The following is a 16,398-nucleotide window of genomic DNA, read 5'->3' as shown; positions in this document are numbered from 1 at the left end:
TTGGCATCCAAGCTCTAGCTCTAAACTGCACAGGAGAGGAGCCAGACCTCTCCAATGGTAAGGATTTCTCACTTACTCAGTATGGAAATGGCTGAAGGTGGAATCCAGTGAAGAAATGAATTCACGTAAGAAAGATCTAAAGAGCAACAGTTCTCACCTTTGTGAAGTCCCATTAAAAAAGATGTTTGCCCCTGCACGTGTGCATTTGTGTGTGTGTATGCGTCTGTGTGTGTCTGTGTGTGCATTCACAAGTGAGCAGAAATTCAAACATTCAGATCATTATCGGGGCAGAAAGAAATCAATACCTGTCTTTGTTAAGACACATAAGGTTAGTGCAAGAGATACAAAGAAACGAAGTATTTATTGTTAAAAGCTTTTCTACGAATCACTCAGCATCATACAATGAAGACATGGTGGCTACAGAGTAGAGGGAGTCTCTCTGTTCCCCTCATCCTTTATACACGTATTTGCTCACTGTCACAAACCCACTGTTGTATTTTTTAAACGGAGTTCCTTTCTTCAGTGAGATTGGAAAAGATCATACAGGATCTGGCAGAACAGATACATCGTATTAAACAACAGAGCAGTTACAGAAAGGAGACCTCTTTCTTTAGGAAAAAATAGCTTTCTTTTCCTCCTCATCCCTTTGCACTGCCATAAAAGGGTTCTCCACACAAAACCAGGCCAACAAACCCCAAATACCTGATTAGCATTTTCTCAAAATTAGGAGCCCTAGGATATGCACCAATATTGATATATGCACTAATATTTTCACTCGGCTTCCACAGGATAAATTCTAAACAATGTGGTTTAAAAAACCTGCCAGCTGAGACAATGTCTGCACTACAACTACCAACCAGCTACATTGAACAACTGAATCCCTGCTGATAACATTGGAAAATGTTTTGACAGTGTGTCTCAAAGTTATCTGCAGAACTTTTGGTTCTGTCCTGCATGCCCGTTTCCAGGCTACACACCAGCTGAGCCTGGCACTCCCACGTGCTCTCTCCCTGCACACACACACACATGCACACAGAACACACCGACTCACATGGACTGTGCTATTTCCAACAGTACTCTGCACATTATTTTGTGCTATGTCTTACTGGCACTTCAGTGGCACCCTGCTCCATCTTTTTATTGCCTTTCCCACTGTTGTATTTTTCTCTTTATTCCATAATCAAATATTTGTTTCCCCTTTAATCTCTACGAAACATGATATGAGTCCTGACTCATGGCCAACAGCACAAAGGACTAAAAAGACTGTTTATAACCTGCCATGTCAACACTTCTGCTCCAGGATGTTTTTCCTTTCTACTAGTACTCCAAAATTCTGTTGAACCTTTTCCTAGTTTGATGCTCTATTTTCTAACAATCTATATTATCATCCATACATGAACTACTTCTATGCACAGAATGTTTTAAGTATGCATAAATTTGTATTGTACTGTGGCAATAAGACCCTGAAACATCTTCTTATCATCTTTTATACACACAAAACAACAACCATCCTGAACTTCAAATGAATTTCTCATTCACGGTCTGCCACAATTACCTGCCTGTTCAGTGCCACTACCTTTCATTTTTGTACTCCCAAGCAGCACCTAGTCTAGTTCCTTCCAGTATAGCTCCATCATTTCTCTTCAAATAAAATTTCTCTTTGTTTTGCAAAAAAGCAGGCTCCCAGCTGCACTGCTGGAACAGAGGACAAAATTTCTCACTGTACCTCTTCAGTAAAAGAACTGAACTGTTCCTGAACACAGGAAAAAGACATCAAAATATCAAATCCCAGTTTAGCCAAAGGAAAGACACTTGACAGCTATTCCTAAGACTCGCTGTTGGTGACCAGTCTTTTTATAGACAGTGGGATGTAAGAATTTAGATTCTGGATTGCCATCTGCAGTGGCTGATTCATGCACACACACACTTCATTACAGCATTGCTGCTGAACACAGATTCAGCTTTCAGTGATGCAGCTGTGAACAGGGCAGCAACACCACATTAGTTTTGGTAATTTACTCTGAAAGAGACTTGGAACCAGATCCATTCAATTAATTCTACAGAGAGGCCCTAAAAGCAGGCTGGACTCCAGTATGTTGCCAGCTGTGGCACCTGACTGAAATTTCTCTGTACAAATATTTGCCACTTCAGTGGGAAGGCTCTCAAACCCCAGAATTCCCTGGCAGACATCCTGCAGGCATCTATCTCAGTCTCGTTTCCTTCTCACATCCTTGCATATCTTTCTCTGCATTTCCTATTCCTGCAGACTGAACACACCCCCTGAATGCAGCTGCTCTGTTTGCCACATACAGAAAACAGTTTTATACACTGGGCAGCGTGCACACAACTGACACAGCAGTGGAACAAATATGGAAGCACAATAGCAGATGAAACCAACTGTTTTCCCTCATAATGCTTTCTTGTAGTCCAATTAGTGGAATCCTAAATTAAGCAAGATTTCAAGTCAATCACTGTCTGGCAGCCTCACAGCACCTCACTATAACCAGTTTAAGATTGCAGGATTTCACATTTTACTATGAAAAGAGGTTTTAACACAAAAAAGAGTTCCAAATGAAGTCATCCCCAGTAAAAGGCCTCAGGAAAAGAGGTAAAGCCATCCTTTTTCTCACACCAACGTTTTTTTGTGACAGTATTGCCCTCACATGACTCCAATCAAAAGTAAATATTCCAAGACATCTCCGAACACAACGGAGAGTAAAAGCTATGGCACTATTAATGTGAAAGCAAAGATATTAAATAAAGGGGTAGAACACTATCTCTTCTGTGACTGGACAGAAGAAACTTTTAAGTTAAATTAAGAAAGAAATTGGCAAAGGTAGCAGAAGAGGAAAGGCAATACTACAGAAAAATGCATTACTCAGAAGAGCTGCCTTCCTTCCATACCACATGTGAATTTGATTCTCTTTCCGAGGAAGTGAAGAAAGGAGGTGAAAAGGAGTAACCTAGAAGAGGATTTTGAGTGCCACATCAAATGGACAGTTATATTTTGGCAGCTGCCTTTTGGACTAGAATTCATGTTGGGCCATTAATCACAACTGATCTGTGCACTACAAAAAATGAGGAGGGAAAGGATTTAAGGAAGATGTCCCTGCTTCCAAGTAAATGTGCTATAAATTCCCGTAGTCTGAATTTACATTTACAAAGAAGATGATTTCCAAGGGATATGTTCTTTGTGCTATTTAAGGCTGATAGTGCTTTATAACTCAAGAGCATGCCACATAACCAGCACATATCATGTACAGGGGAACTAAATAATTCATAGTAAGAGGCAGTTCACCTATGATCAAAATGTGAGACCAATCCAGGGACTCTGTTAACATCTTGAAGAAAAGAGAAAACTACCATGTTACATGAAATTAAGTTTCTTGGAATCTGCACCAACAATTAGGAAGTTCTTTCCTGTGATGATTCCCCCAGGCACACACAGAGAAACATTTAAGAAATCTGATACTTTACATATATGCTCACTGTTAATATCTGCTGTGTTCAAGCAAAGCACCTTTATGTTATTTTCATTTTCTCAGAATGCCTCATTTGTTGCTATTACCACTGATATTAAGGATGCCTAAGAAGCTCTTACTCCAGGGATGATCCTCTTGGTAAAGGACATTGATCATACCCATCTAGTGATATGTGACACAGTCTAGCTTTCACTGCCAAGACAAGGGGAAGAGGAAGGAACTGCATCTGCAGAAGAGATGTCCCGACTGTATGTCTTTCTTCGAGAGAGGCTCCACATTCCAGAATGAAAATCTCCTTGTTTGTTCTTTCAGATGGTGAGATAGCTTTTTTCACTGGTCCAGCTGGAATAAAAACTCTCTTCAGGAGTATAAAACATTCCACAGCTATATTGACTATCTTGTTTAATTCCAGATAAGTTACTATTTGAGACTCTTGGGTACCGTAGAATGAGAACTGCCTTTATTTCTCTAAATCCGTCATCTCCTAGAACACCTGTCTCAACCTCCCCATCAGTGCCTTAGCCCATTAGGATTTGCTGTATAGTGTCTGAACTTTCCACTAAAACGTAACAATGCACGTTGATGAATGAACCTTTAGTCTTCTTTCACACTGACACTTGTATGGTGCTGCCTCTGGCCTGGGATGGTTTGAGACACCTGCCATGGGCAAGATTTTCAAGGGTCACTCTAAAGCTGGTGTTCTGACTGGTGTGTTAACAGTACATTCCCATCCAGTCAGGAAGCAGGTCCATGTGTAACAGTGAGCTAGTAACACTGAAAAGTCCACTGGTTTGGTGGTCATGATGCCAATGGGATCTTGTGAGCAGGACTTATGTGTTACGCACTCCCAGAGATTGTTCCAATTCCTGTCGGCGCTGCTGGATCTGAAAGAAAAAGTACAGTTCAGCAGATTCAATTGTTCAGCGGCAGAAGATGCATTTATAAGCCAGCAGTGTGGATATTTCTTTCATACCTTGCAGTAGAAATATCTGCTCACAGCCTCTTGAGACCATGGCTCATGATAAAATTCGGCTCTGCGTTCTTCCTCTGGGTTTCCAACAACATCAGTCATCACCTGTGACAAAACCAATATAGCTGTTCTACCACACAGACAAACTTTTAGGTAGAGTCAAAATTTATCTACATTACTACATAAAAAATGTTCAGAAGTGTTCTCAAAGCCCAAAGCAAATGGACAATGTGTGCGTACTACCAAAACAAGATCACAGAATCATCAAATGGTTTGTGTTGGAAAAGGGACCTTAAAGTTCATCTCGTTCCACTCCCTGCCATGGGCAGACACCTTCCACTAGACTAGGTTGCTCCAAGCCCTGTACAGGGCAGTAGGGGGTTGGAACCATTCTATGATTCTATAAAAAAATAGAATTCTGATGACCAAGTCTCCAGCATCACAGAATCAGAGGTAAATATAAAGTTATTAGCATATTTTGCAGAGCAGTATTGTGCAACCACAACTCTGATGCCAGCAGGGCAGAACATCATGGAGAAGGCTCTTACGGGACTGGTTGTCAGTCAGGGAAAACTCTGAACAACTATTCTATGTGTGTAGCTAGAGAAGCCCCACAACACTTTTGTTTGAAAGCTCCTCAAGGCAAAGGCTGCTTTATTTAAACATTCTTTCAGATGCCATCCCCTTTTGAATACAATGTAAATAATAATAATCACAATCTCAACAGTAGATTTTTGTAAGACTATTGACTAGGCATTTACATATGAAAGACACAATGATTTTAATAAAATAATTTCATGGATTCATTAATATGACTGATTTTGAGGCATGTCAATTAAAGACAGAAAATGTGAAACTTTATGAAAAACAAATAACTTGTTTTTGCTGTCAAACAACTGAACTTCTTTACATTCCATTTCTCGCATATCTCAAAGATAAGCTCAAAGGCAGCTGATATTTAACCTGCCTATTTCTTAAATAAGATTAAATTATGAACTAACAAAACACCCCAAAATTGTCTTCTTGTACTATAGGATGCTCCTGCTGAGTTTTATATAGCTTTGACTTTACAGAGTATATCAACACAGCCCTGCACTTCGATCTTACTGTCTGACCATGAATCCACCTACCATGCCCACCAGGCACCGCTGTTTCACTGGAGTTGGAATACAACCGAAACTGTCTTTCCTGCATACTGTCTGCTCTGGGATTGCAGTACTCCACTAACTGTCTCTCTTCCACCAATTATCCATCCTTGATGTTTGGCTATGCACTCTATACACATTTAGATAAAATTCTTCCATTCTGGTTCCACTATTCATTCTTTTTCAAACCTTAGCTTACCTTAAGATCCCTACTTTGGGACCGGAGAAGGTCTTGGATGTATCCTTTGGGATCTTTGGAGAAACTCAGCATGAAATCACGTTGTATTTTTAGCTGATTTATGGACTCAATTGTCTCATGAATCTGACAGTAAAAAAACCCAAAATACGTTACTTAATTTCTACCATTCTCCAGTGACCCTCAGGTCATCTTTGATACTCCTGGTAACGTACAAAGGTGACAATTCTATACCACAGACCTGTGCAGCTTCCTAGGGCATTTTCACTTCAAAGAGCAATTTAACTGCAATCCTGCCACTACATTTTGGTTTCACTTGTACTTCTGCAACACAAGTAGGTACAGGATTCTCCTTCACTTCCTGCACTGAAATGCTGCATGGCTCACAGAGCAAAGTCATGTCACCATACAAAGTAATAATTTCCTGTGTAGAATCACTCTTTCTGCCCAGTCTGGGATCTCTGGGGAAAGGTGCTATATAAATATGTCTTTAAACAGTGCCCAATGCAAGAAAGCAGTTATTCTCCTGGTTACCATCATCACCATATCTTCCATATCCTATTGTAATCCTTAAAATTTCTAGTAACTTCTTGATCAAGTCCATGTTAAATGAACGGCCATGACTTCTAAACTTTCTCTTAAGAGAAGGCCTAGTAAAGTCACGCTGGCTGCAAAAAGAAGTGGAGTGTGAACAGTGAGAAATCGGGAGTACGGAAGGTTTATAGAAAATGAATCATATATTCAGAAGTATTATGAAGGAAATGAGCATTAACTAGCAGGGAAGAAGGAAGAATGAAGAGAAGTCAGGGTCCTATAATGTTCCTGGATATCAACATCAAGTATGATCAGTAGGAGGACAGTTAATGAATGATCTGCACTACACACATAAAGAAGCAAACGTTTGCTACCCTGTTCTTCTAACATTCTAGTTTGAGATAGTAAACCTATCTTGTTTAGTTTCATGCATTCATCTTTTTTGGCAAAGTAGCTAAGGGGGTCAAGTACATGGGAGAAAATAATCCTCCTCTGACTATGCCATCAAGGCCACTAGCGTAGGCACTACATGGTAAGTGAGCTGCTGTCAACTTAAAATCATTCCTTCTTTGGGAAAATGCTAGTGTGGAGTGTGTGCTGTGTGGAGTGAACTCCATCGGCACGCGCCGAGTTCCCAGGAGAGGATCTGTGTCAGCACAGCAATGCAAGGCACTGAAGGGGAACAGCAGCAGCCTGTGCCCATCCACCCAGCAGTGATTATAACTTCTCATCACAGCTTGCCCTGTGCTCTAGCAAATGCTCAAAAAAGAGCTGAGACAAGGCACAGGAAAAGGTGAGCTGGACTGGAAACAGGATATCACCATGCATGCTGCTTGCAAGCTTATATAGGCTGGGAACCAACTCACTGAGCAGCTGCCCTGCTGAAAAGGACCTTCCTGGAGAGCCATAAAAGAAAAGATGCTGCAACAGTTACCAGAATCCACGAGGATTGCTGGTGTCCAGACTCCCTTTAAAATTGCACCAAGACCAGAGTTTAACATATTTGTTTGTATTAGAGGTAAACAAACAGAAGCTGTGCCTTGCTCTGAGAAGCCACTTTTGTTTATTCCTTACCAAGCCAAATCAGACATTGACACATGGCAGAAGCTGGCCAACAGTGACATGAACCCCTAATACAGCCTGCAGAGCCCACCACTGCCCTAAGACAAACACTATTATTTGAAGTGCACATGATCCTCTTTCAATAACACTTAAAACCACCAAACTGCTCCAGGTGATTTTCCTGCCATGCATGTCCCATATTTGCACCTACTGCAGAGAGCTGTTCTGCAGTCATGGATTCAAATCCCACACCCGAGTATGAGATTCTGCCAGCTTTGCCTTAGCAATTTAGCAAGATATCACAACCCCTCAATAAAAGGTTAGTCATACAGTTCAGGTGGTTCTCGAATGTCAGAGGACTCATTACACTACCTGTGAAATTCTACTTCTATCACCCTGATAACCATGTCAGGCTCTGGATCAAATCCTGAGTGGGAACACCACTCACCCCTGTGTATTCCCACTGCATGTGGCCAATTCACCCCTTGAAAGCACATCCCCTTGAGAAGTCCCTGTCTCAAGACATTACTGTCTTTGACATGTGACACCAAACCCATATGAAGCCACACAATGAGTGCATGTACCATGGGATACTTTACTATTGGGCTAGTACCTTGTTGTCCAATGCTGTAATCTCCTGTTGGTTAGCTGTTGAGAGAAGAAAACTACTCATCTGGCCTTTTAATGGGTCTTCAACTTCTACATCTATGTCATAACACGCCGTCTTCTTCTGGTCGTTGGGATCAACGCTATGGGGAGTACAACACAAGATCATGAAAACAGCCAAAATGAGTCAGAATAAATATCCGTCCAGCCCAGAATACACTCTTTGATAAAGCCTGTTGCAGATGCTGGGAAAAGAGTGTAAGACCAGGATATCTTTATATATACGTATATTCTAGTATATTCTCTCCTCTTTCATCCATCGGATTTCACAGATTTTTAAGCTGGAGCTTTTGTCCAGACCACCAAATTTAAAAGCTACTGATAGACATAGTCTTCATTAAATTGCCTAACGTCCTCCTGAGACCTATTAATAAGCTAAATACCAGTATCTTTCTTTGGCTTGTCCTGTCCCAAATTTATATTTAATTTGTTGGCATTTAGACTTAACATTTACTTTATCTTTAAAGTTTCTTAACAAACAGTTTTCAATCCCGTAGTTGGTAAATCAGACTTCAGTCATTGTCACACATAACCACCAGTTCCTTGTCATTTTTCTCTAAGCAATGACTACATATCTCTGAGGACTTCAGCTTTTTTGTGGTCCGTCAGAGAGGCCACTGGGTTATGACTGATGACAGTATGTACACAGCTATCAAGCTGCATGGCAGTCAAGCTGCTTCTTGACTACTCTGTTTGATACATTGAAATGAATCAAAAAGCAAATTTTATTTTCATAGTCTATGTAATATTTAAACTTTATATCACATTACAAATTTAAAATAAAGGATCAAATTTTAAGCATATTCAGAAACATTTGTTGTCAATATTCTGTAGAAAATCAAATCACTACATTCAAGTAACAATAATGTTTAAACACCTAGAATCAGAGTTTTGACCAAGACCACAGAGAAGCTTGTGACGGATTGAAATACCTAAACAGTAAGACTGCAATCCGCAGAAGTCTCTTTGTCCCCCTTCTCCACACACAGTTGTCACTTAAATATGGCATGTGCTTGAAGTGCCCCAGACAGCTGAAAGCTGTATTTTATCTGCTATCCAGAAAAACATCTGTTTTGACAAGGATGCGAGAGCTCAGTATCTTGGTCACAATGGCCTTCTCTGAATCCAGGCATTCTTTTTTGTACATCTCTGGAGATCTCTTGGCTTCTTGGCATTCTCAGGATACGACTAACACCCAAACAGCTGACTCAATCCCAACAAAGCATGCATGGACTGGTCACTGCATTTGAAACTGTAATGCTGTTGTACACTTTACATAAGAGCTCAGTGATTTACAGGATTGCCCATGATGTACAACTTCTTATTTCAATTCCTTTTTTATCTCTTTTTGTGGGTTCAAACTCTCATTCCTCTCCCCTTGGGAAAGAAATCCAACCAACTCTCTCAATGGTATTTCTAGTAGGAATAAAAATAAAAGTTGTTTTGCATACCTCTAGAGAATTGGTGCCATTCTACTGAAAATAATTCAGAATTACAGAGACTAGAATGACACAGAGAATGAGCATGCAACAAAGTCCTAGGTATTCACCTGGAAGTACTGAATTCTGGTGCCTACTACTACAGCTGTTTCTGTACTTTATCTAGTGAGTGTTTTGCACATGACAGTGCTGAGCTGACTGACCAGCTTACCTGATGATGTGGTTTATCACTATTGGGTCTGGTGGCAGCAGTAGGTTAGTGAGTCTCTGAGGAATTTCAGAAAACTTTAGCCGTGGACAGTCAAAGATCTGCAACACAATAAACAAAAAATGTTGTCTGTCCAAAACCTAACTTGCAATTAAATGAGAAAGTAAGAAATCAGCAGCTCATAAGGAAGGTGATTTTGAAAACTGTAATTCCGGTTCCTTGCACAGAATACATTTTTGGTCACTTCTGTCCCTGTAAACTGCTGCTGTACTTACATCTGGGCTCACAGAGAGATGCATCAGATGATGACAATTTCAGGTGTTCCACTTTTGGTTTAGCTGCTGAAGGGCACAGGACATTTTAATGGGACATAAGGATCAACTGTATCAATAATGAGAGAGAAGCAAACACTCCCTTTCTCACTGAGGGTTTGCAGTAGCACATTTTAAAGAAAATTTTATTTAATTTTTTTTACCAGAGGAAACATAAAAACAGCTTGCTTTTTTTTTTCCCCAAGGAATGTTTCCTGAAGTATTTTGTAGTAAAGAAAAATACAAGAAAACACTTCTGAATTTTAAAACTATTCACAATTTATTTTTTTTAAGATTAAGGAAAAATAAACTCAATGTGGTATTACATATTTTTAACCACAGCCTGAACAGCCTCTTGAAGGAACCCACCCCTTTCTGAACAACAATTCATGGTTACCGTCTCTTCACTATGGTCCAGAAGCTAAACAGAATCATGGACTCATTGAATATCTCAGGTTGGAAGGGACCCACAAGGGTCATCAAGTCCAACTTCTGGTCCTGCACAGGACAACCCTGAAAATCACACCACAAATAGGTACTGACTTCAGAAAAAAAATTTATTCTGAAAAGGATTAAAAGCTGTAGGTTTTGGAAATTTTCTGTGAGTAACTGCAGTACATTGCCATGAATCTAGAAACACTCCTTGCACCTGGAATTTTCAGAAATATAATTATTACCACCTTTTTTTCCTACTGGGATTTTTAATGCTCTGAACAGATGAACAGGCTTTTCTCTGAAGGTATTCCATTTAAACTGATTTAACCCTCCCCCGCCTTCTATATATTAACATTTGCCTTAAAACATACCCTTATGTAAAGGCAATCTGTGAAAACATTGAGGCCTATGCAAATGTTAGGGAAACTATTTTCACCTGATAAAAGAGATACACTACTTGTAGTATTGTATCTATAAAGAGAGACAAGCTTTGCAGCTCCAGAGACAAAGGACAAAGGCAGGGTTGAAAAGAAAGGACTATGAGGTTGTAGGACAGACATACAAACTCAGATGCTGTAGTTCCCCAGATACAGTATCTTCTGAAACCTATAATTTTCTCGGTGAGAAAGTCAGGGAATTTGGCAGCAGAAATACCTAGAAGCCACCTCTGACTTTTGAAATACCTTTGAACCTTTTTTCTTGCTTTCACTTGTAACATAATGTATTTCAAATCTCCTTGTTGATGTAAACAGTGTTTCTATACAGAAAAGGATCCACCTTCATCAACTCTAAAATTTGTCTGATTTGTTGGACTTGCCTGCATCCAGGAATTCAGTCAGCTAGTTTCTAAAGAACAAGGAAGTAACAGGATCTACTGAGTGTGCAGCTCACTCTTTGTTTCAGTTCTGAATTCTGACACTTGATAGAGACGACCGTGGAATTCCCACCCAAAATCTCCGCATACCAGCTACATCCAATCTGCTGTCACTGCTGGCTCAACACTCCTGTCAAACTCCTAACATGGGTGCCCAAGAGACAAGAGCTTGAAGAATGGAAAAGGGATCAAGGATACACACTAGTTAGAGGAGGGTGGGAGCCCAGAAACTAAGGCTACATGGAATTTTCCTAAAACTTCTCACATTCCTTCTGAACTGCAGTTAATGGTATAAACTTGTAATCCCTGGCTTTGAAGGCTCTCTGGCCACAGTGATACTGGTGTGTCAGGTAACTCATTCAGCAGTATTTTTTAGATACAACCACAAGCACACCAGTGCACGACTCAGAACAGCTGGCACAGCGAATGAGAAGACATGTATCTAAATGAATGGAGTGAGAATGTGTTATGTACTGCTCCCCTAAGGGACCCGCACACTTCCAGCTAGGACCACGTTTTTTTCCAGGAGTTATATGACTGAAACTATATAGTCTACAGAAATACTATCAGACTGGAAGGCATTATTAACCCAAATCCTTTGCCCTCCATCTCTCAATCTTAGAGTGAAAAACAAAAAAACCCTCATCATGAAATGTTTCATTTGATGAATGGGATTTATATCCCTAAGCACTAATGTCAAGTTTTGAAAGCAAGATTAGCTAATTAGGACAATTTTGCCAGAGACCTAAGGAAAACAGAAACACTCAAATCAATCCTATTTATGATTTAAATCTATGCAAGCGCTGCATTCTTATGCAACTATTCCAGCTTAGACAGCTCTTGCAGGGTGTGAGGTTCAGTCTTCTAGAAAGGCAATCAGGTACTTCCCAACTCTCTCATCTGATTCATCTTCTGAGAATGAGAAGACATCTACCAGGTCTGATGACATTCCTGAAGAGTTGTAACATAAAGGAGACCTACAAGCTAATAAGCACCTAATGAGACACACAAAGAGAAGGTGGCTTCAGCAAGTTCTTATTCTAGTGAAGTTCTTAAATGGAAAATTAAAAAAAAGTGAGAAAGTCCTCCCGCTTAACGAATGTAAGATACGAACGTGTGTACTTTTTTAGACACAGGATCTGCTACAAATCATGTAAGCCTAAACCTACAGGAAAACAAAGTCAATTAAGACAGTGACAGCTCAGATAACATTATCTTTACAAATAAATATAATTGTATCTACAGAAAGGGTGGAGATGCTTTTAAGTGGCCTTCTGAGTTAATTCTAGAAGTCACTTTGAAAGACAAAAAGTCTTAATGTGCAGCTTTCAAAATATCATGCAGATCATTAAGGGTATTCTATTGTCTGAAGTAGACTTAAGAGAAAATAACTTTTCTAATTATATCTTCCATGTCTTCTATCCTTCATGAACAGCGAAAGAGAAGGGAAGAAAACAGGTCTATATATGATTTGATAATCAGAATCAGCAGATTATTTCATGTTTCTTAGTACAAAATGATATACTGGGGAAAAAAATTCCACCAAATCAATACAGAAGTCCTCCTTTCTGGAAAGGCTACAGCTTCTGTGGGAGTGCTGAACCACCAGATGTGGGGGATTTTGACAACACTGGCACATGGGGAGGGTGCTAATGATATTACTTGTAGTGTATGCTGAAAGCCATTCAGTACTGAGGATACTGCAAATCATTAAGGGAAGATAAAAATGAGTAATTTTCATTCCAATTCCAACTCATCCCAAACTCATGGATGGATGTTATAGTTTGCTTCTAAAGAGCTACTGTGCCCAAAAAGGAGTTACCTGTTGGAAATACTTGTCGCAGTTGATGTATTCCTTATCGTGAGAGTCCTGCAGCTTGTTAGTTTTGATGTACTGCCAGAGTGCCTGGATGATGGCTGAGCGTGTCTGCGTGTGGATCCCCAGCAGCCGCGCCAGCCGTGGGTCCAGCTTGAACTGGGGGGGCTGGAACAGGAAGAGAAGGAGGGGGCAGTGGAGAGGAAAGCAGACAGACACACAGTATGGAGTTTCAGTATTAATTCTCAGGGCACTCTGTTCCTTGGGAGAAGCACCCCATTCAATGGCAGAGATTGAAAAAACACAACTTTGCATTTCTGTATCCTACTGCTGATGCTCTGGAAGAAGGAAGGGGGACACTGTACCTGTGCCATGCACACAGACTTAACTGTAGCATATGCTTTAAATAATAATAACTTGCACAAAGACTCAGGAAACAATTCTCCTTTTCAACATTGATGCATAATTTTACTGTAAGGAGTGGGAGAAGAAATAGAACAGCCCTTCCTCTGAACTACTGGAGGTTAACTACAGAGGGAGAAGGAAGTCATGATGATGCTTCCACTGTTGTAATGACTGCTCATCAACAAGCTGTCTTGGAACTCTGTTTTTTCAGGCATGTTTCCACCATTCTGGTGCATACCAGAACATTTACCCAACCACAATCAGTCAATAGAATATATTTCTTCTGACCTCTGTGATACAACTCAACTACCCTGGTCTGCAGCCCTAGTAATACAAATTCCCTGGATAATTTGGAATTACACAGCTGGTTCAGGTACCACTGAACTAGCAAAAGCCACTCCTTTGAATCTTTTTAAAGAACCACACATGTAACTCATGTTCAACTTATCTGACTATTCTCTAAGAAGCCAGAGGAGGAAATGCATATTCTTTCTGCAGGTGGGTAAAAAAAATACTAATTATCATAGTGCCAAGACCTATTATTTTGCTGGACTACATGAGAAGCTCACTTGATGTGTCCCCTTTAAATCTTAAGTAATCTATCAGTTGGGTATCATTCTAACTTCAGTGGACCACGTGACATTCTGAGCCCACGTATATTGTTTTTTGATGTGTGTGACAGGATGAATTTGCTCTGTTGCACCGTGTCCCAATGGCTGCACTGACCTGGTAGTCCAACATGAGGAGTAACGTGCATCGCACACTGACATCCCCAGGTCTCTTCACCTGGAATCCATCCGTTTCCTGGGTCGTGGGAGTTCTGTGCCACTGACAAAGGGAGAAACAAGACCGTCAGTGTTTTTTTCACTGATGTCCATGAAGGTGCATCTTGCACAGCACATCGTGCCAGAATAAGACAAGTACAAGCCTTCTGAAGATTTGGCAATTTAAAAAAGAAACCCAACAACAACAAAACCAAACCACAACAACCCCCCGCAAAAGATTTCAATTCAGCTTTAGTGCAGAATCTGTACTGCTGTTACACTTGATAGGAAAAATGTGCATGATTTTTTCATCTTTTCACACATTCTGTTCAAGATGTGCACTACATCACTACTACATCTATGTTTTTGGACTAGATTCTGTTAGCAAACATTCTTAAGAAGAATGGAGTTTTGAAAACTTTGAAAATACCTTAAACGAGATAACAAATATAAGGTCACCTAAACGAAAGAGACAACAGGCACCTGGGGGCTTATGTGTGCCACTATCACATGTGTATACGAAGCGTGCACAACCCTCTCACCTCCACAAGATGGTTGTCAGGTCCATAAAGATCTTTGTCCAGTTCTATAACCAAACTCTTAAAAAAAGACGAAAACTTCCGTTTCTGTTTGCTGAGCTGTACAAGCAGAAGAACCAGATATGTTTAAGGCTATGTGTATTAGCTTGTGTCCTAGGCTTCCTTCTCAGCCTCTCTCTTGTCTTGAACATTAAATCCCATGTAGACCACAAGTGCGCTCACTCTAATTGAGTTTTCCCTCTGACAAACACAGGATAAGATGCAAAAATCTCAGCAGTGGTGGAACAATAAAACAGAACGGTAGGGAAGATTTCCCTGACTCTCTTAATGTTATTGGAAAGGACTGGCTTGTCATGTGAACGTGGCACTCGTGAGAGCAGGTCCAGAGAAGGGCCATGAAAATTATCTGAGGGCTGGAGCACCTCTCCTGAGGGCAGGCTAGGAGAACTGGGGTTGTTCAGCTCAGAGAAGAGAAGGGTTTGGGGGGTATTTAAAAGGGGCTTGTTAGAAAGATGGAGAGAGACTTTTTACCAAGGCCTCTAGTGATGGGACAAGGGGTAATGGCTTTAAAATGAAAGACGGCAGGTTTAGACTGGTCATTTTTTACTCAGGAGGTGGGCAGGCCCTGGCCCAGGCTGCCCAGAGAAGCTGTGACTGCCCCACCCCCGGAAGTGTCCAAGGTCAGGCTGGACGGGGCTTGGAGCAACGCGGGATAGTGGAAGGTGTCCTGCCCATGGGAGGGGGTGGGACTGGGTGGTCTTGAAGGTCCCTTCCAACCCAAACCATTCTATGATCCTAAGGCCACTGTATACCTTTCATTTTAACAGCTTGAGGTTTTTTAATGAATGCTAATTTCTTGGTCTGATTTATCAGATAATAGTAAATTTTACAGATTGATCATACACTAGGTAAAACTATTTCCTTTTACATTTTGTCTTTCCATTTAATTATCAGTATTCACTGTTTACTCCACAGCTCATACTGTCTACATTAAAAACTGGAAGGCTTATAAGCACATAATCTGACTTTCCATAGAATATAGTCTATGGGATTCCAATTTATTTATTTGTATTTAATGAAGATAATATTTTATTAAAAAATGACAGTAATTGAAAAGATATTTTGTTCCAATAAAGAATCTCTTTTTCTTGTTAAAATATATGCTCTAATTTCTAAACTGAATTTGTCTAACTTCAATTCCCAGATGTTGCACTTTGTCATCACTTCATCTTCCAGGAAGATTATGATTCTGATTCATGTACAGTTACCTCTAGACAGCCGAAAGCCTTGCCCTCTCCACGCATGCAAGTTCTTAATCTGTTTAGCCTGTAAATACTCAGCTTGTGAAGTCTATTCAAATAGGTGACATCTTTATTAGGAAAGTCCAGCCTTCCCCAAGGAAATCTAAATCCATCACTGAGGTTTCTGAGGACTTCATAATGATAAAACATTTCTCCCATCCTTGCTCTCACCATCATATTGTTCTCCCTAGGAATATGAAGTACTGCCTTCTTGTTATCCTGCTCTTCACAAGATGCAATGCCTGCTGTAG

At 40.4% G+C, this 16,398-nt stretch overlaps 1 protein-coding gene across 5 annotated transcripts in view; it reads right to left on the bottom strand.

Annotated features, from left to right (window-relative positions):
- Positions 1-342: 342 nt before the first annotated feature.
- Positions 343-16,398, bottom strand: part of SMARCD3 (SWI/SNF related, matrix associated, actin dependent regulator of chromatin, subfamily d, member 3) — a 68,637-nt gene continuing 52,581 nt past the window's right edge. For all 5 annotated transcript variants that reach the window (XM_018068218.2, XM_018068216.2, XM_018068217.2 and 2 more), the window contains exons 6-13: positions 14,850-14,945; positions 14,270-14,371; positions 13,145-13,306; positions 9,706-9,803; positions 8,003-8,138; positions 5,797-5,919; positions 4,456-4,557; positions 343-4,366 (exon numbers count right to left, since the gene is read on the bottom strand). In XM_018068218.2, coding sequence (XP_017923707.1) covers positions 4,313-4,366; positions 4,456-4,557; positions 5,797-5,919; positions 8,003-8,138; positions 9,706-9,803; positions 13,145-13,306; positions 14,270-14,371; positions 14,850-14,945 — 873 coding nt within the window. In that variant the 3' untranslated portion in view covers positions 343-4,312. The remainder of the gene's footprint in view (positions 4,367-4,455; positions 4,558-5,796; positions 5,920-8,002; positions 8,139-9,705; positions 9,804-13,144; positions 13,307-14,269; positions 14,372-14,849; positions 14,946-16,398) is intronic.

The sequence above is a fragment of the Manacus vitellinus genome, unplaced genomic scaffold (assembly GCF_001715985.3).
Source record: "Manacus vitellinus isolate BGI_N305 unplaced genomic scaffold, ASM171598v3 scaffold_130_pilon, whole genome shotgun sequence".
Lineage (NCBI taxonomy): Eukaryota > Metazoa > Chordata > Aves > Passeriformes > Pipridae > Manacus > Manacus vitellinus.
Note: the sequence above shows the minus strand (reverse complement) of the source record. Positions and strands in the feature narration are given on the sequence as shown.